This window comes from Sturnira hondurensis, unplaced genomic scaffold, assembly GCF_014824575.4.
Source record: "Sturnira hondurensis isolate 20B ecotype Veracruz unplaced genomic scaffold, ASM1482457v3 Scaffold0006413, whole genome shotgun sequence".
Classification (NCBI taxonomy): Eukaryota; Metazoa; Chordata; class Mammalia; order Chiroptera; family Phyllostomidae; genus Sturnira; species Sturnira hondurensis.
In genome coordinates this window covers 39,683,610-39,705,890 of record NW_028079044.1, presented here as the reverse complement: position 1 = coordinate 39,705,890, position 22,281 = coordinate 39,683,610, and the positions used below count along the sequence as shown (strand labels likewise).

General features: G+C 42.8%; 1 protein-coding gene across 3 annotated transcripts in view; it reads left to right on the top strand.

Moving 5' to 3' along the window:
- The window catches only part of SAMD12 (sterile alpha motif domain containing 12), a 335,623-nt gene that overhangs the window by 13,678 nt on the left and 299,664 nt on the right, over positions 1 to 22,281 (top strand). For all 3 annotated transcript variants that reach the window (XM_037048435.1, XM_037048436.1, XM_037048434.1), the window contains exon 2: positions 22,082 to 22,260. In XM_037048435.1, the coding sequence (XP_036904330.1) occupies positions 22,082 to 22,260 (179 nt within the window). The remainder of the gene's footprint in view (positions 1 to 22,081; positions 22,261 to 22,281) is intronic.

Sequence of the window (22,281 nt, the reverse complement as noted above, 5' to 3'; positions counted from 1 at the left end):
AGCTGTCATTTATTAGGACTGACTGGGAAGAGCAGCCGGTAGGCCCCAGTACTGCTCTGCTGGTTCATGGCAGTGAGTGTTCTGATGGATGGGGTTTAGGCCACATTGGTAATTGTTTATTTTGAATATTCTACCTGTCCACAATCAGCTCATGAAATGCTTAGTAATATCCTCTCCATTTCCTACATGAAAAAATGAAGGCCGAAAGAGATAAATTTCCCCAAGGTCACCAGTGGTAAATGAGGTAGTAAGAATTCAAGCCCAAGTTCAGATGACTTCAGTGTCCACTCTGTCACCACAAAACAACAGGCCACACCAACACACCTTGTAAGAGAGCTCTAGGGAGGGTTCCCTTTTCCTTGGGGCTCCGTATAACGGATGCCCTTTACCAAGAGTAACGTAAGTCATTCTAGCACATCTTAGTAAGTGTTTAGTTGTGGATAAACTATTAATGCATTTCATTATGTCTCCCCTTTTTCCTGTGTATAAGCATAACAATCAGTCTCATTCTTAGATACAGATGCCCAGTTAATGGGGGCAGCGATGGGAGCTCTTGGAAGGACAATAAATAACTCAGTCCAAGTTTCAGGAGACGTCCCGTGAGCTCTGGCCCTGTAGCTTGCCGACAGCCACTGCTGCTATCAGAGCCGTAGAGAACACTTACCCTTTATGATGAAGGGCATCTCTGTGAGATGGAGTGAGAGGTCTGTGCAGGATGAGGACAGGGTCCCAGCTAATTGTAAAACTCATATGACTGGTGACACACTGCTTATGTGCCAGGCACCTTCCTTACAGCTCACTGATGATTCCCATACACTACTTTTATGTGGTGATTGCCAAGGCGCTGTGTTCTAATTTTCCCTATATTCTTTCAACAAGGTTTTCCACCTACCCTTTTCTTTTCATGCTCATTTTGGTCACCCAGTCTATTTGGTCCTTCCCTGATACTTCGTCCATCTTTCCTTTTTCTTCTTACGGTGTGTTCAGCCATTTTTATTATTAATGTTAAAAACCTTTGATTAAGGAAACATTCAGAATCCCTGCAGTTCTTTTACTCAGCCACTATATAGCTATGTCCTCTTAGTGTTAAATATTTTGAAATTAGGTGATGAAATATACCCAATGTTTTATATACAAGTATAGACAGAGAGATAAATATTTTTACTGTATACCAAGGATTGTGGCTTAGAAATATTTTCTCAAATGCCTACTAGAGTTATACTTACTCACCTTTTGTATATGAGGAAACCAGTTTGGGGTAAGTAACTTGTCTGCGAACATTCAGTAAAGCTAACTGGGAGTGAAGCCCATGTATGTGTGTATAGCACAGTTAAAATCATCATGAGAGTGTCCAAATTCTTTGAGAACCTATTATATCACAGGAAGTATGATAAGTACTCTATAAACTTAAAATTTAGATTCTATTTTTATTAAAGTTATATGTGAACATAATTTCACAGTTAATTGTTAGCATCTTTAAAAATTGCTTAATGATAATTTTATTGTGCTTTGCTTAGTGCCCTATCTACTTACCACCTATTTCAACAAAACATTTCCCAGTTCAGTCTCCCCCAATAATTCATACATTAGGTATTCTGTGAGTTCCCTGTCACCGAGGAAGGATTTCCCAAAGAATTCTGACTCGTTTCAAACAGGTCTGTTCGTTCTGTAGACTTGCTTGTGTTTGGCTTTTCTTTCACTGGTGTCCTTGGGGTGCCTACGTCGGTGTCAGACGCCCCTCTTCCAGGACCCTGAGTTACCCCTCTTACTTTCTTTGAACCTTGGTTTTGATGGAACCCATTGTCCTGAGGAGAGGTATGTGGGAGGCATGGCTATGAGAACGTGCATATCTGAAAATGTATCTATTCTACCTTTGTCCTTGATTGGTCACTCACTCAGAGTTTTAAAAGTTGAAGATTATCTTTGCTCACAGTGTCGAAGCCTCTACTCTGTCCAAGTTTCCAGTCTCGATTTTGAGAAATCTGAAGCCTTCTGATTCTTGATCATTTATATGAAATATATATGTTCGAAAAATGGTTTAATCTTCTTCCTGTCCCTAGTGTTGAGGTATGTAATGAGACTGTGCGTTGGTGGGAGTGCATTCTATCTATTGTATTGTGTATTTAGTGGTTTTTCAAAGTGAAAGTGGTCTTTCCATATGATCATCCATTTCTGTGGATTTTTATTGGGTTATTTATTTGATCACAACCAATTTGTTCCGTTCTTTATTTCTCTAACTGCTGGTTTTGAAATGATAAATTTCCCGGGGTGCATCTCATTTTTGAAATCAGTGTTTCCTTATGTCTCATCTTGATTCTTTTCGTTCTGTTTCCTGGGAGATTAATTTTTTCTTTCAATTGTCTATGCCATTTTATCATTCCTATCATTTTTAATTTTTAAAGAATTTTTTCTTTCTGAAGCTTTTATAACACCAAATCTTATTTTGTGGATATAATCTTTCCATATTTCATTGAAGATATTAATGGTAACATTTTTTAAAGAAAGCTTACTTTGCTCTCCATATTTATTTCTTCCAAGTTACTTTTTTTTTTCTTATTTGTTCATTTTGGTCTGCTTTCATGTTAGATAGCCCCAAAAGTGTGTATACATTAGGCTCTCTGCCCATATTTGAATGGCCTATTTAAAAAATGGCCCATTTTTTAATTAAAAAAATTAAAAGCTCTTTATTAATACATGGGACCTATCAGTCATGGTTTTTATTGTAAAATTAACTGACTGTTTTTACGACAAGAAGAGGGATCTTCTTATGTCAGAATGTTTAGGTCTTTTTTTTTCTATTGGGTTGGTTAATTACTCAGAGAAGACCTAATATTTGAACTCCAAAATCTGATTCCTTACTCTGTGCCCTTACCCATTCATTTTATCAACTTCCAGGCAAGTATATTACCTGGTACCTCCTTACCTGTAAGTATATTACAGGTACTTTCTGTCTGTGTGTATTTTACTGTATTATTTCTAAGAAAATTAGCAATCTAAATGTAGATTTNATCTTCTTATGTCAGAATGTTTAGGTCTTTTTTTTTCTATTGGGTTGGTTAATTACTCAGAGAAGACCTAATATTTGAACTCCAAAATCTGATTCCTTACTCTGTGCCCTTACCCATTCATTTTATCAACTTCCAGGCAAGTATATTACCTGGTACCTACTTACCTGTAAGTATATTACAGGTACTTTCTGTCTGAGTGTATTTTACTGTATTATTTCTAAGAAAGTTAGCAATCTAAATGTAGATTTTTTTAGGAATTCTCATTTCTGAAGATGATTCTTAATTAACCAGAAATTTCCCTCTGCTATAATTATAAGCTTTGTGGGTTTTTTCATGGATGTATTGAGAACCTAGAAGAATACCTGGTGCATGGTAGGTGCTTGACAAATAATAGTTGAATGAGTTAATATTTTGCCCAGTGCATCAGGCTTTCTGAACAGTATGTAATAGGATATAGAAAAAAGCTCAATTTTCCTAACTGTCAATGTCATGCTGAGTGTACACGCTCAGATTCGACAAAAGTAGTCATGCAAACCAAAATAGATTCACCCCAGGAAGAGAGGATTCCTATTTATGAAACTTCTTGGAGCAAGAGTATATTTCTTTATATTTGAGATTGGAAGTTATTATTGAGGTGGCATTGATCACAAGTTGGCCCCTGGAAAAGGGCAACCGTAGAAGGGTTGGCTGGGATACAGAACTGGTCTTAGGAACTTGCACATACAATACTTATGTGTTCAGATGCGGCATTTTGGGGTCTTGTTTAAGCATTGATTCTGCTGACTGCTTCCCAGAGATTTCCCATCTGTTCCTTTGTGCTGACAGGGTCTTTCTGAACTTAGAATGGAGAGATGTCCCCAAGGGTCACACACAGCAGCCTCTTTCCACCCCAGCTACCTTTTTCTCCTCTCTACCCATCTGTGTCTACTCATCATTGGAGTGGGAATGAGGGTGAGGGCTTGATAATGCTGAGCTGGCCTTTTTGGAAGAGGTAACTGTCACACCAAAAGGCCCAGTCACTTGCTCTATGGCATTGACTTTGTCCTCTATTTTGACATCTTCCATTTTCAGGGAGGGGCCAGTAGGTCGATTTCCTGAAAGAAGCAGGAAGAGAGCAAGACCACGGCAGGAAGAATTCTCTCCTGATGAGCACAGGGAACCATTTTTAAAGAGAATTCATTGTTTAGAAAATTCTGAAGTTTTGATAGTCAGCCAACTATGTTGGGTTTATTTGTCAGGAGATGAGAAAAAAGGGAACAGTACTGGGAAATAAGATAATAGTGATAAGGCTGGAAATACTTAAAGAAGAGCCATTCACTAGGCATGAAGGAAAAATAATTTATCCAGTTACAATGCTCTATCAGCTACTTATACCTAAAAGCATACTTTGTTGTACACCTAAAGAGCATTAAATTTTTTTACATAATTTTATGTTAATATTTACATAATGTATTCAGTTAATAACCTAGAGCAAGATACTCTTAGGAATTCAAGAATTTTAAAAAATGCAACATAGTAGCATTTTCCTTTTAAATTAACCTTCTAAAGATAGTAATAATTACATGGTTATTAGCTATATCCTCTGGGAAGTAGAAAAAAAAGTTTTCTATGGACCCACATTAAAAAAAAAAAAAAACAGCCAGTATTAATATTTGGCATATTTTCTTCTTTTTTCTCTTTGTATGGCTTTTGGTTTTGCCTAGCAGTTATAAGGCCTTCTGCTTGCCTCTTAGTAAGGTTTTTCAGTCTTCAATTGGAGTTGACATTGGTTATGCTCTGATAATGCATGTCTGTGATTTATTCTTTCCTTGTCAGGAGGCTGAATAAGCAGTGATTTAGTTCTTGGCTTTAATACATTCTCTGTATGCTTTTAACACAAAACAGTGTTCAGATTAGAAAGTGAGTGATCCTTAGAGCAAAGAAGTATGATGTATGTTTCACAACCACTTTAAAACATATCAGATCTTTAAAAAAAAAAAAAAAACTAGGAGCGCAAAGATGGCTTGGGTGAAATGTGTGTAACACCAAGACTTTAGGCTTCCTGAAACGGGAGATGGTCTCTCCATGGTCCTAGGATGCGTTGTAAACATCTAGTGGTATTTACTTAGTACTCAGTAACTATTATTACATATGTAACAGGGTGGTCTCAAGGCAGAGAGAGAAAAACCTTTCTACCTAGAGGCATAGAAGGCAGGGGTGCATTGCAGTGCAGTGCAGAAGCAGCTCAAATTCCGGTATTATTTGTACTGCTAACTAGTCACTGCCTCAGAGGTGCCTGCCCTCAATGTCCTGACTAATAAAACGAGGCTGTTGAATGACATAATTTTAATGAGGTTTTATCCTCCTCTGACATTCAATTGACTCAAGGAGTTTATGGTTCTGGACCAAATACTGAGAACATAAAGATCCAGAAGCCTAGCAACTACCTTTATTTCCTTCCTCTTTCATATCGAGTCAGTGACTAAGCTTGACCTGTTTTACGGTCTAGGTTAGGTGTGAAAAAATTGGCCACCTCTTTGAAGTTTTATTGGAACATAATTATGTTCATTATGTAGTTTATTGCCGCTTGTGTACCATGGTGGCTGTCATATGGTTTGCAAAGCTTTAAATATTTATTATCTGTCCCTTGATAGAAGAGCTGGTCAAAATGATTGAAATGATTTGGAAACCCGTCTTCACCTTGCCACTTCTGTCCCGTCTTAGGCCTTCATCTCTTTCTCACCTGCACAGCCCAAGACCCTGTAAACCTAGTTTTTCTGACTGCAGTTTTGAGCCTTGCAAACATATTCTCCACAGAAAGAGAATAATTTTGGGACTGTGATTGCCCTTATTCTGTGGTTCTTAATTCCAGCTACTCATTAGAAGTACTGCATGTCTGGGCTCTTTGGGGACCAGCTACCTTAGGAGCTTGCCTGGTTGGCCAGGTGTGAGTGATTTTGCAAATTCTCCATGTGATTCCGACATGCATCCGAGATGAACTATTGACTGGGTTTAGGTCCTGACTTTATTTTCTGGATCTGTGCAATGGGAAACAGCCCTGTCCCCATTGTTCAAAGGAGTAAATAAGTGAGTAAGTGAAGGAGGTGAGGTGTGTAAGGAATCCAGCCTACTCAGGTGCTTAAATAAAGGGCAGTTTCTTATTAGTGGTGCTTAACTTCCTAGGGATGTTATGTGAGATCCCTAGGGCTGTAAAACAAAGTACCTCAGACTGGGCACGTTATTTTCTCACTGTTTTCAAAGCTAAAAGCCCAAGATCAAGGTGTTGGCAGGTCTTTTTTTCTTTGCTTACACATCCCTGCTGTCTCATCTCATCCTCTCTTCATAAGGACACCGGCCATCCTGGACGAGGGCTCACCCTTAGGGCCTCCTTTACCGTGCATGGCCTCTTTAAAGGCCCAGCCTACAAATATATAGTCACCTTGGGGGCTAAGGCTTCAACATGTGAATTTGGGGAGACACAATTTAGTTCATAATAGACATGGATTCTTTGATTTCCTGATGAAAACTAGGGTTTCTTTACCCAGAAAAATGTAGAGACATCCATACAAGTTAAACCCTGTATACAGTTTTACGACTTTGAGGTTCCTGCTAGCCAGGGACATCAGAAACAGAGGAAAACACACCAGAGGGCAGGATGTGTGTAAAAGATGAGGACGTTCCGTTCTCCTTCATTTGTTTGTTCAACTGTCAACAGTTATTCCCCAAGTGCTGCCCGTGAGCCGGACACTGTGCTACAGATATAACAACGAGTAGCACAGGCGAGACCCCTCCTCCTCGTGACTTACAATTGTTGTCCCAGGAGATGTACAGTTCAGTATCAGCACACCAAGTACCATGTAGAGAATCAAAACAGAATGGTGGGGTGTCGTTCACCTGGAAGCCCACTTCGATGGTGTGGTTGGGAATGCCTCCCCTGAGGAGATGCTTACGTGGGGGCCTGAGTAACAGGAGGCAGCCACGCAGATGGTGGCAGAGGGTGTATGGCTGATGAAATGCCTTTTACCCTCCGGTTTATTTTAGTATCAGCTGACAGACCCACCTCCTCTCACGCCAGCTGCTTTCCAGATTCGATGCTATTGCCTGCAGAGCAGGAATTTAGGGTCTGCTCTGAGACAGACGTGGCTGTTGTGGGTTGCTCCGCTGGCTGTGGACGTCTATCTCTTCTATCCCCAAAGTGCTTAGGCCGTGCAGTCAGAGGGGTGGGACCTGTCAATTCAGACATCTGTTCCTCTAAGTTTTCTTTGACCTGCCTGGAGTGTAGTCACTACTGTCTTTAGCCTGAATTCGAATAACCACTGTGGGGTGGGACATCAGCATTGGTGGGGAGACAAATGCATAAGCAGTAATTGTATTGTAGTACATGCTTCTGGAAGCATAGGCTGGGCCTTTGAAGGAGCTAGACAGACCCCAAACAGCATCTGAGTAGAGCAGAGAGGACTTCCCCTAGAAGCTGCATCCTAAAGGTCTCCTGTGACTTTAGGAGAAAGAGCAAAATGCCACCATGGCTCACATGCTCCTTTGGGTCTGGCACCTGGTACACTCCCCAGTTCTCCCCACCTCTCTGCCAAGAGAAACTGGTCTTGATTCTAGACTTTAGGTTGGGGTCATTTCTACTCTGTGTATCTCAGTCTGGGGTCCAGATTGAAGGGGCAGCCGCCCCGGGGCATGTTCTTTCCCTGGTTACTACTACAGGTGCATCAGAGACCAAACCAAACTGTACACACACGTTTAACTCCTCTGCTCACATGTGTCCAGTCATACCCATTGGCAAATTAACTTACATGGTCAAGGTCAAAGTCACTGCATAAGGCCATGCTGCTCCAAGGGGAGTGAATATTTGGATTAAACAGTAATTTGATGCGCCTTAGCTTGTACAGTCCTTAGAACAGTATCCATTCAGGTCTGCCTGAACAATAAACAATATTGCACTTTTAACAGTCTTAACCGTAGGGGAGGGAAAAGGAAGGGAGTAGTTTATTAATGAGTGAACCAACAGAGTTGGGGGAGGATTGTTAGCTAGGGCAAGACCTGAGCATGTTAATAGACTTATGGGAGGAGCCAGTGGGCGGGTTGAAGATGGAAGACAGAGTGAAGCTTGAGGATTCAGCTGAAATTTGGAAGCTGGACGGTGGCATCACTTCCCTTGTGGTTTTTGACATCAACAGCCAAGGAAGCAAATGGTTGGAGTGACAGGCTTTCTCCGATCTGAGCTTTATGTACTCAATTCTCCCACGCCCTGCTAATCTTAAGGGGAGATTCAGATGATAACAGTTGGTGTTTACAATGTTTTAGTGGCTGTCGTATTGAGCGCTGACTAGAAGCATCTTTAGAAGTAATTTATAACACCATGAAATGAATTGCTAATCTTTCAAAGTGTGTCCTTTAGAATTGTTTTTGTTTTTGTGTACCAGCCAAGAAAGTCTAGAACAGTGAGGAAACTGGTAAAATATTTCAGAAGCATTGTCTGATTTGAAAAGCTAAGTAGGAATATAAATCCCTTCTCAAATGCATAATCACACGCTCTGCTGTTTGCTTTGGTTTTGTTTCTTTAGTCGTCTCTAGTGGCAATGTGCACACATGTGCGTGGGATGCCCACAGGGTAGGTGCCCGCCCGCAGCACTCAACTAGCTGTAGGGACTCATAGGTGGGGACGTAAGGGCCGTGGAATTTGTGTTACCTTGTCGTTATTTGGCCCCTATTGTGGGCCCAGTATTTGAAGGGACACGGGGAGTGACGCTGATAATGAACTACAACAGTTTGATTTAACGGGTGCTAAGTTTGTCGTGGTTACTTGAGAAAGTGGCAGTGTGCTGCCTTGTGTAATGCAGATAAATGCTTTGGGAGTTCAGATTAAGGAGCCTAGGTATATGTTGTCATGAAGGAGAAGGTTTTAATGAGACTTAAACTGAATCTTGAAGGATGCTCACATATCAACCCATGCTTATTGCCGTTATGTGCATATATATCCATATTACCGAGACACAACATTGGCTGAGTTTCCCCCTGCCTGAATCATTTGTTGATTTTCCAATTGTTTAATGAAAAAAAATCCGAATTTCTTATCCTAGGCGCACAAACCCCACACTTTCATTATAAGCTGCTCCCAGATTGTCTTCCTGCCTCATCTCCATGTTATTTTTTCATGTCTTATAGGTTCCAAACGACTCACTCTGCCTTGTAAACACTCGAAACCTTCCTAATTTGTATCTTATTTTATTTTAATTTTGGGGGGGGGGTTTAAAAAAAATCTTTTATTGTATTTTTTCCATTACCGTTTATCCCCCCATTCCCTCTTCTGCTTCCATTCCCCTACCCCCAACCCCGCAGTCACCACACCATTGTCCGTGTCCGTGTCCGTGTCCATGTCCATGTTCATGTTCATGTTCATGTTCATGTGTTCTTTCTCTTTTTTTTTTCTTTTTTTGCTTCATTCCTTGGTGCCTTTGCTTGGACACCTACACCTGAAATACAGGTGCAAATCTGGTCTGACCGCTTTTTCAAAAACCTATCTGAAATGCCAAGTTTTTGTGAAAGTCTTACCTGATTTTTTTTTGGCGGGGAGGGGGCGGCTTGGAAGTAATCATTTACCTTCTCAGTTTTCGGAACCTCTCAACGTTACTTTCTCTGTAGCTCTTATTTCCACCCTCTTTCACTATCGTGTCCTCTACAAATAATTACTGGTCTGCTTATTTTTTGTCAGTAGCATAGAAGTACCACTCAAAGAAGAAATTTTTAAAAATGGAGATACGGTTTCTATACCTTTTATTTTCATACCATTAAAACTTATCTGCACATATATATACAGATACCATCTCCTATTTAATTTGATAAAAGATAGGTAGTTGACAATAAAAAAAATGCAGGAAAGACAAAATCAAAATCAAGGACAGGCTTTTACATGGGAAACATACGGCCAGTGGAAAACTCATGGGGCTACCTTTTTTCCCCCATTTTGCTGAGGACCAATGGAATTTTCATCACATATCTGCGCTCTGGGCAGACTTTTGGGAGCCACTATCCAGTTGACTGTGAGCTTTGCCAGAGCCGACTTATCTCTGATTCTCAGTTTATCTCTATCTCCCTCCGAGATAATCTCAGGTCTCTAAAAGCTTATAACAAAAAACCAACTGATTTGTGACACAGAAGCGGCCACGTTGGGGGATAGAGTATTCAGTGATCTGACAGTTGTCTGAAGTAAGTGAACAAGAAGGCTCTTACTGTTACATGAGCCTGTCTGAAATGTGTAGGAAAGTCAGAGCTAGACACGTTACAAGGGCTGTTTATGCCCAAAGAGCAAACATCTTGTAAAATCCCTCGTTATGGTGTTGTACTTCATGTTTTCTTATCCCTATAATGTAGATATAGCCATCCAGATCACTAAAAACAATTAAGCAAATGTAGAAAAAATAATTTTTGACATCAAATTCTTGTTTTTTCAGTTCTTTTTCAAGTAACGTTGGGGAGGAAGACTGATTTTTCAGACATGTGCTCTCAGTAGATCTCCCTGCAGTGGCAGGAGTGTCCAGGAACCCACACTGACAGTGTGGCAGTCACAGTGACAGGTTGCCGGTGAGCGATCGACGCGTGGCTGCTGTGACTGAGCAGCTAAATTTCTGATGGCATTTAAATATTGTGAAAAAATAAATACCATGAATTCACATTAAAACAGCCAGCCAAGTGCATATATATCAGCTCCCATCTTGGAGGGTGTGGCTTCAGAAGAGGGACCGAGGTGCTCTGAGGACCTGTGACCTACAATCTGTGACACCAACTTGGATGGCATCTTGTCAGTTTTATTAGTAAATTTGGGAACATTTTTTAAAAGGACTTTTTTTCTTTAGCAAGGAATCTTTAGCAAGTTATATACCTATCTGTGGCTGTACTGAACTTTGAGCTATTTTTTTGCCCATGAATTAAGCTCTATTTCTGTACAGCTCTTTTAGGTACTATGATCTTTGATTTATATATTAACATAGCATGTACATTTACAAGTGAAACAAAGAATGAGGCGTGTTAAACTTGAGTGAATCTTTAGTTGGAGGAGCATTTACTGTGAATGGAGAGAGTGAACGAACAGACTAGCCCACGGAGATGACCTTGCTTCACACACACACACACACACGGGACACATTCATCCTGTCACACCAGAACCTATGAAGCCTTTTTCACATTTCTGTGATGTGACAGATACTTGTGTTTCCGGCTGAAATAATATTTTTCCCTTAGTTGCCCAGATAACCCTTTCAAGAGAATTATAACCTTTTTTTCTCTCTCTCTGATGCCTTTTTCTGACCTCTTGTCTTCCTCCCCTTTCCCTAACCACACTGCAGTCACCTCGTCCTTTCTTTAGTGGGACTGTCTGTGTCTGTGCAGGCCAAGATGTGTCCACCAAGGGTCAGAGTGTTCCCTTTAGAAGGCATCAGTACCATTAAGATGATATTCACAAGATCAAAGGGAGAAATGTGTATAGCAATGACTATCATTTGTTGCACACTTGCTTTGTGCCAAGCATTAAGGACTTTAAATACGCTTTCATTTAATTCTTCTGCAGCTGTGTACAAAAGTTATGATTATTCTGATTTTGTAGGAAAAGCAGCCTACCCTAAAGCTAAGTAACTTGCCCAGTGCCACACAGATAGTGGGTGGCAGAGCCAGATTGGGTAACTCCAAGCCCATGACTTTACCAACCGAACAATTTAAGATCCAGAGGGAACACATCTTACTCCCTCGGGCAGGACGCTGCAGTGGGGACCACGTGGAACGTGGGGGTGCGACAGTTCTTGTTTTCATTCCCCTTCACTGTGTTCTTGGGGGCCTTGAACAAGTCGCTTAGCATCTCTGAGTCTTTCCCTCTTTTTCACATCTGATTTTCTCCTCCTAACATCTAACACCCTGCTGGTAGAGGACGAAAAGCCCTCTATGTGTATTGCTTCTGTGTCTCTTCCTCCCTCCCTTCCTGAAACGGCGGTTTGCCGTATCGAAAGTCTCTCTAAACGGAGTCACCTGCGGTCTGTTTCCTTGGTTTGACAGAACGCGGTCAGTAAGCAGGGTGTTCCAAGGTGCAGCTCTTTGCCCTCATCTCTGTTTTTACCTCATTCCTCAGTCCTCACCAAGCTCGTTTATATATTTGTAAAGCTTTTCTTTTTTCCCCCTCTGGCTTTATTTATTTTCAGTTTTTTTAACTGAACTTCACTTTAGTTTGCCCTTCTCTCTGGCGCTGCCCCTTGGCACTTTGCAAGTCTGTACTGTGCCCTAAAAGCTTACCCAGCGACTCTCCCCGTATGTGACCTGAGGTGACCTCTAAAATGGTCCACTGTGCACTTGACTCAGAAAACGCCACAAAATCGTGCAAATCAAGAGGTTCAGATCTTTGCGTTCGTTTTCAGAACACTCATGAAACTACCCAGGCATCAAGGGAATGTGTATCTGAAAAGCCACCAAGTATCTGGAGAATGTCACCTTACAGAAGCGGTAGGTCCATTCCATTGTGACAAGGTGGAGTTGGTGGGTGTGCCCAGGCCACACAGTGGAGCTGGACCCACCCAGGGCTGGTGGCTCAAAAAGAGTACCGAGTTTTTCTGCACATGCTTAAAAATGCAGAGAGCGCCCTGGCCAGTGTGGCTCAGTTGATTGGAACATTGTCTCATCACTGAAGTGTCGGGGGTTCGATTCCCAGTTGGGGCACATACCTAGGTTGTAGGTTCATTCCTTGGCCTGGGCTCGTACGATTTCCAGTCCAGGCTTGTGCAGGAAGCAACCAATGAATGTTTTTCACATTGATGTTTCTCTCCTTTCCCCTCTCTCTTCCTCTCTCTCTAAAAGCAATGAAAAAAATGTCCTTGGGTGGGAATTTTAAAAAGTGCAGACAGTAATGCTGAACTGCAGAGTTTAGACGTAGATTCTCTGGTCATTGACACACCCAGGTGAACGGAGCTCCCAAGATGAAGCACGGGGCTTACAGAGCTCACAGGCAGGTTCACCCGCATACGGCTCTCCCCACCCCACTGGGATGCCCTACTGCAAAAAGCAGACTGTTCCTGGACTGGAAGAGGAGGCGGCACAGGAGAAAGAGATGTCCCAGAGGAAATGGAGGAACAAAAACTTAAAGTCTGGGAGTAAATTCAAGATCAAATAAATGCTAATAAAAGTTAAAAAAAATACATGCTACAATTTTATTTGAAAAAGTATTTATTGTTAAATAAGTAATTATTTTTTGTTAAAGTTGATGCCAACTGTTTCTCTTTTATGCTAGTGGAGGATAAAAATGGGGGGTTGATGTTCATTAAACATGGGGTGTCAGGTGTTTTGTGTGTCATCAACACAGTAGGAACATGGGGATTGATCATGTAGTATTAACATTTCCATTTACAGGAAAGAGGTGGTACCACTCACCCATGAATAAAAACATACACAGCAGGAGCATGGCAGAGCTCGGACCCGAGTGGCTGGGCAGTTGTCTCTTGGGCGGAGGAGAAGGGTGTGGCTGAAAAACACATGATTCAGAAATCACTCCTCAAGTCTCTCTAGAAGTAATTAAAATATAGATATATAGTCTCTGTATTTAATTGTCTTTGTTACATTTCAAAGATGACCTCCTATACAAAAGCAAGCACCTGTCTTAAGTGTTCTGTTTGCTGAGTTTTGATACTTGATCGTATTGTGTATCCAGAGTGAGATGCAGAACGTTTCCTTTTCTGAGGTTCGCTTCACCCTTCCCACTTAAATCTTCCTTCGTCGCTTCCATCCTGCTGTGGAGCCCATCCACTGCATTTTTTATTTCAGTTGTTGTATTTTTCAGTTACTACATTTCCATTTGGTTCTTCTTTGTCTTCTGGTTCCTGTGTTTGTGTGTGTGTGTGTGAGTGTGAGACTTTCTCATTCTTGGCTGATTTCCTTTTTTAAAACATTCACGTCAGCTGTAATTACTCATGAAGGGTTGTCATAATAGCTGCTTTAAATTCTTTGTCAGATAATTCTGTTACCTCTTGCATCTTGGTGTTGTCATTTATTATCTTTTCTCATTCCGTTTGAGGTCCTCCTGGCTCTTGGGTATGAATGATTTTTATTGAAACATAGATATTCTATTTCATAAGTCTCTTTCAGTCTTCTGTTTTAGCTGGCTTGCTTTAACCCCACTCTGGCCTCAGTTGGTACCTGGGAGGAGGGGCCTCTTGCCTATCACCGGGTACTGGAGAAAGTCACTGGGCGTCCTCTGACTCCACCCATGGAAGGGGACCCACCTCTTACTGTCTCGTGCAGGCCGAAGTCCTATCTCCCTACATTACCTCAGCTGGCACTGCAGGCGTGAGGAGGTGGCCTCATCACCAGATGACAGAGATGAAAATCTGGGGCTCCTATGTGTCTTTCTCTGACATCTGCATCTTGGGAGTTTCAGGGGACTTTATTATAGCCTGAAGAGGTTAGAAGTCTAGGATCTCCATTCCACCTCTGCTGAGTGGTTGGTCGTCTATATTCTGTGATAGTTGGGCAGAACAATTATTGTATAAACTTGGTCTTGCTAGCCTACTCCTTTCGTTGTCCTTTGGCTAGAGGGAGCAGGCTTTTGTGTCTTATTTTTGTTTTGTGCCCTATGACATTTTAGGTTGCGGGCTGTTTCAGCTTCAAGTCTGGAATAGAGGACGCAAAAAGAAAGCCCGGGGAACTCATCGCCGTATCATTCCTTGACTTCTAAGGTCCCTAGATATCTTCCTTATTTCTGCCTTTCGAAGACATCTTATTTTTGTCTCAGGTATAATGTGCAGGGTTTTTATTTTTCTTTAGTGGAATGAATTAAGAAATGTATGTCTATTCTATCTTCTCAGAGGCATCCAAAAGGCACTACTTTATATTAAAAAAATAAAGGATATAAGAAAAATTAGAGTAGCCCAGTTATAGTAAAAGAAAATACTGTTCCATAAAATCCCCAATTTATATACACAGATACAGGTGTGGTGGGGCACTGGATTGAATGAAATCTGTTTCTTATGGTATCACGGTTAAAAATGTTTTAAAGTCACCTGTGTAGCTCACCTGTCTCACTCTGACACCTGAATCCTGTCTGAAGCTTCATAACACCTCTAAATGGACCTACCTTCATATTGTCTTCATGAATGAGAAGAGTTCATGTTTTGTGTGCCTTAGAGCCTTCCCCCGCCCCTACTGGTGCTGAAATATGTAAGAAGCATTATTTTAATATCTGCTATATTTAGATGACCTAGTCCAGAGGTCATGAGCAGAAGGGTGCATATTCGATGTGGTGATTACACCTAAGTAGTCTTTGAGGAACGAGGATCCCTCAGAACAAACTGTTACCAAGATGAAGTTGTCTCTGTAGTCATGGATCCGGAGCATGCGTCCCGTGGCATGGCAGAGAGTGTTCTGACACAGACACACGTGGCCTGAACATCTGGCCGGGACAGAGTCATCCAGGCCCAGCTCCAGCGGCCACACAATAGTCATCAGCACTGCCATCTGGCAAACTGGTGAGGATGACAGAGTGTGGTATTATGGAGTTCAACTCCTCACAGTCACGTTGTTTCTTCCCCTCTCTTCTCATTGGCATTTGACTCCGATGAATATAGTAAGTCACTTCCATTAATTAAACCAATGTTTGGAGAATGTCTGTTAAGAGTATAATTTATATGGCTGACGTACGAGACACGGTCTGTGTCCTTCGGGGACTTTATTTGTAGCTAGAAGCAAGCCATGTACATGAAATCGTAAACAGTGCATCTCAATTCTAATAGCTAATTATGGGATTCGAGTGTATTTGCTTCTAAGGTCATTCATTCATGTAGCAACATTTATTGGGTGTTTAGTCTTTGCAGGCACGTAGACCGTTTCTGCTCAGCAGAAGGGTGCCACGTAAATCAGTTTCAGGACAGCTCCACGGTTCTGTGATTTTCCATATTTTTGGCAAATTACACAATTAGTCTGGAGGCAACTTTTATTTGCTCTTTTGAAAAAGAGATGTATATTGTTCCTAAGAAGGGAGCGGCAGTAAGCAGGATTGCACCAGGCTCTTCCCAACATACTACTTCTGCTCATTGTCTGAAAAGGGATTGAGCGCTGGCTGTCGGGTGGTCACTTGGGCCAGGCGCTAAGCTTGTAAAACTTAGCAGGAAGTAGTCACTTGCTTCAGGGGATTCCTAGTCATAGGCCGGGCAGTCATGTCACTAAATACTTGTAGCGTGTGGTACACACACACATACACACAACACAGAACGTATCTAAGGAAAAGAGGTTATTGTCAACATTGCTCAGGAGGATATGGTAGGTGCAGTATCATTAAAGCTTCGTAGTGGAAGCAAGAGAGCATTTGATATTTCCTGAAAGGTGTTCCATGAAAAGAGGGAAGCCTGTCTTCTGTACAAAGGTGGGTTCAGTCATAGCAGAGAAGCACAACTCATCTCGGGAGTTGGGCGCAGTTTCCGCAGAACTGTGGAAACCCTTGGCGCAGGGGCCAGAGCAGCCCCCGGGCTGGTGGGAGTGTTTGCTCAGCATCTCTGTTCACAGAAAAGCTCAGAATAAAGGAGCCTTCAACTTGAACAAGGCTGTGTCCCTTGTTTCACTGCAGGGAGAGGTGTGGGTGGGGGTTGAAAGGACTGGGAAGCTGCATGGCTTCTTGTTGAATAAGAGCCCCTTATTCTCGCAGATGAATTCAGCCATGCCAGCACTTCTTATTTCTCTTCTTGCATCATCTTGAAGAGAACTTGCGGACAGTCTGCTGCTGTGACCTAAGTCACTCAGAATGGGCCTCCCTCAGAAGTCAGGTCCAGGGGTGGGGGCAGGCTTCCTTCCAGCCATGGCAGGACTCCTTCTCCCCATCAGGCTGGGCTTGTTTTGGAGAATGTGCCCCTCTTGGGGAAACTCTCAAGTAGTCTGTTGAGCTGTCATTATTAGCTATTAAAAAGAAAAGTCCTAACTGAAAATCACCACTGGATTATTACTAAACTCTCAAAACTTTGAAGAAAGAAAATATCTTTGGAATTTCTCTTTCTCCCTATGGAGACTGTAGGGGATAACATGAGAGGGGGTAGTGTTTTTAGTTGTTTTTCATTTTATTGTAGAACACAATATGGACTTCCTTTGCTTGACCATTGTTAAGGGTACCATTCCGTGGCATTAAGCACACTCACATTGTTGGGGAACCACAGCACCACCCATCTCCAGAGCTCTTTCAGGGTCCCAAACTGAAGCACTGAGCAATGCCTCCCCTCCCTCTCTCCCTCACCCCTGGGAACTACTGGTCTGCTTTCTGTCTCTGTGGCTTTGGCTGCTCTAACTTTATATACCCAAGTAGAATCATACAGTGTATTAGTCCTTTCGTGACCAGTTTATTTCTTCCTGCGTAATGTCTTCAAGGGTCATCCCTATGAGAGCTTGTGTCAGAACTTCATTCCTTTTTAAGACTAAGAAGAATATTCCATTGTGTGTTATGCATCACATTTTGTCTGTCCATTTATCTGTCCATGGGTTATTTCCACCTTGTGACTTATTATGAATAATGCTGCTATGGGCATGGATGTGTGAATATCTGAGTTTCTCCTCTGGATTCTTTGGTTGAATGGCTGATGCGAGTGGTAAATACCATGTCCAACCCTTTGATGACTCACCAGACGGTTTTCCATGGCAGCTGCACCACTTTGTATCTCCACCAGCAATGCCCAGTGTTCGAATTTCTGGGGAAGGGATGGTGCCTTCAAAATGGCATCTCCAAACAATGTTAAAACCAGTGCCTTTGCAGGGTAACCTGTCCCTGTTAAATTTAAAAGCGATGTTGATGAAATCTGTTTTGGTTTTCAATTCTTCCTTTCTAAATGCTCAGTATCAGCAGCGTTAACAGGAGAGCAGCGGCATGTTGGGTGAAGAGCGCAACCAGTCTGGAGTGTCGGTTCAGTGGCTGGAGAGGCGCGGGAGAGGTCGGGAAGGTCAGGCAAACGTGCCAACCTGGGGGCTGCAGAGCCCCTTACATTGAGTTAGATAACTTTAGAGAAAACAAAAAGGACATTGTTGAAGATGGAAAAGAGAAAGCTAACTGGGACACCTTTTCCATGATGGTCAAGGAAATGACAGTTACAGCTTGTAAGAGGTCATTTGAAAGTTGCTTGATGTAGAAATACTAGGGACCTGAAATTTCAGGGAAAGCAAAGCCAAGGCCGTCAGAAATGTTTTTAAACAAACAAACCCAAGCACAGAACCCTAAATCAACTGCTGGGTTTGCAGGCGAGGATGGAGCAGCTAGGGAGGATTAAAATGTTTGAAGAAGGCGGCTACATGTGCAGAAAGTCAAAACACCGTAATCCTCCTCATGTTTATAGATACCTTACATTTTTCATGCTAGGTATTTACTAGCAGAGGAAAGTTTCCTTCTGATTTAAAGGCACAATCATGGACAAAGAGGAGATTGCTGGTTCATTTGGCAGCCAAACGAGTGTTTCTTAGATGTCTACTCTGGGCCAGGTCCTGGACATGGAGAGATGAATGAAAAGCAGGAGCTCACAGTGGTGGTGGGCAGGCAGGCGGGTCAGTTAGGCAGGCGTCTTCAATACAGCGAGGAGGTGATGCTCCAGGGCACTGGGTGCACCAAGGGAGCACACCCTGGGGGTTCAGGGGTTTCAGGAAGCCCTGAGGAGGCTTCCTGAAAAAAAGGTCTGATCTCACATGTGGGCTGATGAGGAGTTTGCCTTCCAAAGAAGGACGTAGGATTCAGGAGGTAGAACAGAGCCTCTTTCTAGGAGGAAGGACATGTAAGAGTCTGATTTGTGCGGGGTCCATGGGGAAGGGGACAGGAAGCTACCAGTAGCTCACTGGTATTGCTAAGCTGTGAATGCCGAGACACAAAGCAGCCAGGGATTGTGCCAGAAAGGAAGATCAAAACTATTCATTTTTCTTGTCCTCATTAATGTCTAAATCCATCCCATGTTAACCCCCCATCTCCCTACACTAGCACACTTTTTTTTTAAGTAATCATACTTTTAGTATGTGAAATTGAGGGTTCGTTGTAAATAGGCTGTTCTTTGAGTGTAGGAAGCTGATCGATATTAACAGTAGTTAGCCACATGCTGTCATAGGTTTTGTCTCTTCTTACCACCGCCTGAATCGTGTGTTGTGGTTGGTTCTCCAGCATCCATTTGGTTCCTGCCTTGTTGAGGAACGGCAGCATGGTTTGGGGAACTGACCTTAGGTGAGGGTCCGCGGTTTAAGGGGAATCCTATCTCTACTGCTGGGGTTTTAGTTCACTGACGGGCATGTGATTCACTTTGGCCTCATGAGAAAACAAGAAAGTTTGGGGAAAAGAACGGCCAACCAAGCCGCTTCAATTGCTGGAGGAGAAGCGTGTAGCTGTATGTGCCACGAGAGAACCTAGGCTTCGGATAAAGGTGACTCGAGGATAGTAGAATGGAGAGATTTAAAAATACTCATCAGAGCCCTTAATGCCCTTTTGGAATTGGAAACCGAGCTCTCTGTGCGTTTACTGTTAGTGGCCTTCCTGTCCCAAAAGCCAATATATTTTCTTACCATTTAATATATTTTGGGTTTGTACATCTGAACCTTGAAATCCTCTACACCCTAAATGAACTGGAATCTATGTAACCTTCAGCATACATCTGTATGACTTTTTTGTGACTAAGTCTTTGAGCCTCATTTTTCTTATCTGTGAAGTGAATATAATTATTTCTCATAAATTTTCATGAAGATTATTTCAGATCCAGCACAAAGCCTGAGGGGGGAGCCATGAACTAATACATGTTGAATACCTACTATGTACCATAAACCAGGCCAGTCCTCGGTTTTAGGAAGGTTAGGAACTAGAAGAGAAATTTACAGATAATTCCATATAACATGGTATAAAGCCACATGCATATGCATCATTGTACAGTCGGTTTCAGATCATTCAACATTTGATGAATACCTGCTGTGCCGGGCACGTGATGTAGCATGGGATGGGGCTGGGGCTTAAGGGACGGCATAGCCAAAGAAGCGGTATTTATGCCGAAACCTGAAGGATGAGTGGGAATTAGGTGAAGAATGTGAAAGTGAGAAAGATCATTTCTGGCAAAAAAAAAAAAAATGTACAAAGTCCTGGAGATGTGGAAGAACTCTGTGTGCACAACTGTGATAGAACAACAATGATAAATAAATAAGTAAATAGTAAATAAATATTTCCTCAAGGTATAGAGCAAAATCACTTGGTGTAACAAGTTGTTTCTCCAGGGAAAAGGAAAAGAAAGGAAGGATTCCATGTGTGGTCCAAGTGGAGTGACAGGATTCACAGGGGGGAGACGAGGATTAACAAGTGGGAAAGGTACAAGGGGATGGGTAATGCAGGGGGGACTGTTGGCCCCTGGGAAAGTCGTTCTCATGCTCTAGGTATAAAAGGAAGCCATTAGGAAGATTGAAGCAGAAGATTCTCGTGATCTGGCCTCTACATTTTTTCAGTGAGATCTCGGGGGTCAAGGGCGCAAGGGCAGCAGGGCTAGAGAACTGCATGGGTTCCAGCAGCATTTTGGGTGTGCAGCCTACTGGATCTGGCGATAGACGGGAGGGACAGGAATCATGGAGAAACTGATGTCACAGATGACTTTTGAGTTTCTGTGTGAGTAACTGGAGGAGACCGGAAAGGGGACTGTATTTTTCATAAGAAAAGCAAGGTTCGGGTTGAAACATGTTAAGGTTAGGTTATCTGGGGTGCATGGAACTTGGGATGTGGAGTGACAGATTTGCTTCTGTCTGAACCTCGTGAGTGAGGACTTTCTAGGGCGGAGTCAAAATGGGAGGGTCCCTGGCGGGTTGGTCCTATCAGAAGTGAGGGGAAGGGGTGGCACCTGTGAAGGAGGGCGTGGCCAGTGGGAAGAGGGCTCCTTAGCTCACTGTTTCTGGGAAGCCTTCTCTCACCTCTCAGGAGTGAAATATTAACAAACCTGGGGAACAGAAAAGGAAACCCGACCTGGGTGTGGAGCTGAGTAAAGGGAAGAATTTTTTAGAGTCATGGAAGTTGTTTGAAGGGGGACAGTGATGAGAAAGGGGAGGAGTGAAGACCCTAGCTGAGAGGCAGGTGTTTATCAGCCAAGTGGAGTCCTGAAGGAGATGAAAGGGGGCTTAAGGTGCTGACTTTCAATCCTGTGAGGCCAAAGGGAAGGAAATAAGGAGAGGAGTTTAATGGTGAAGGGCTTGGGACACAGGGAGGTGAGATCATTTCCTACTAGAAACCTCAAAACACACGTGTCCTGTGTGTGCGTGTGCATACCCACACACCCCCTGCACACCCCTGGTGGTGGTGCACGGGGTCACCTGGGTAGAATGTATGGTTCCTATCACATTCACTGCTGTTTCTTTGGTAACACTGGGTACATAGGAGGGGCTTGGTAAGGGTTTATTGAATAACTGAATGTGCTCAGGAAATGGGCTTTGTATTTTAGTTGCAGGACTACCCGTGTGCGAGGATGTGGAGAGTAAGTAGGAAAAACCAGAAGCCACAGACTCAACCCCCTTGCACCTTCCACTCTGCTCTTTTTGTCATCCATGTAGCAGTTGTAACTCTGTTTAAAAAATCACCCGTTCTTTTGTCTTTTATCTGCTTATGCTATTGGATGGTGAGTTCTTTGAGGGTAACATCTCCCATACACCCTGCGTCCATGTTTCCAGAATCATCGGACGACATATAATGAGTGCTCAATAAATATCTGTTGAATGAGTGCAGGAGGGTGGTTTTGCCTGAGTGTTGGAAGAACGGAAAATTCAGGGGGACAGAAGGGGCACTTTCCCGATGGAGGTAGAGCTGCAGCTAAACTGTGTCAGTGGGGGAGGCACTGACGCAGGTGCCTGATTCCCTATTCTCACGTGCAGTGTGGTGATTCGTGACTTGCTCGGGGTCAAACAATGTGGAGCTCACTGCTTCTGGATTGGCACTCCTTCGTCAGCAAGTTCTGGCCCATTGTGGCCAGACCATCTCCTAACTCGCCGAAGCCTTGTTTTCACCCACTTAGGCCAGATGAAGGATTGTCCGCCCTGGACGCCGTCTTCGTATGATTTGTTTCCTGAGTTATGTTTTTTTTTCCCTTCTTGCCTAGCTCTCCACTGCGGCTTGAATCCACGGGCTATTGATCACCCTGCCCGTGCTGAAGGCATTAAACTGCAAATTGGAGGTGAAGGTGTTGACTCTCAATCCATTAAAAACAAAAACTTCCAGAAGGTGCTTGACCAAAAAGGAACCCCCAAGCGACTACAGGCAGAAGCTGAGACGGCGAAGGTAGGTAACAATCCGATGCCC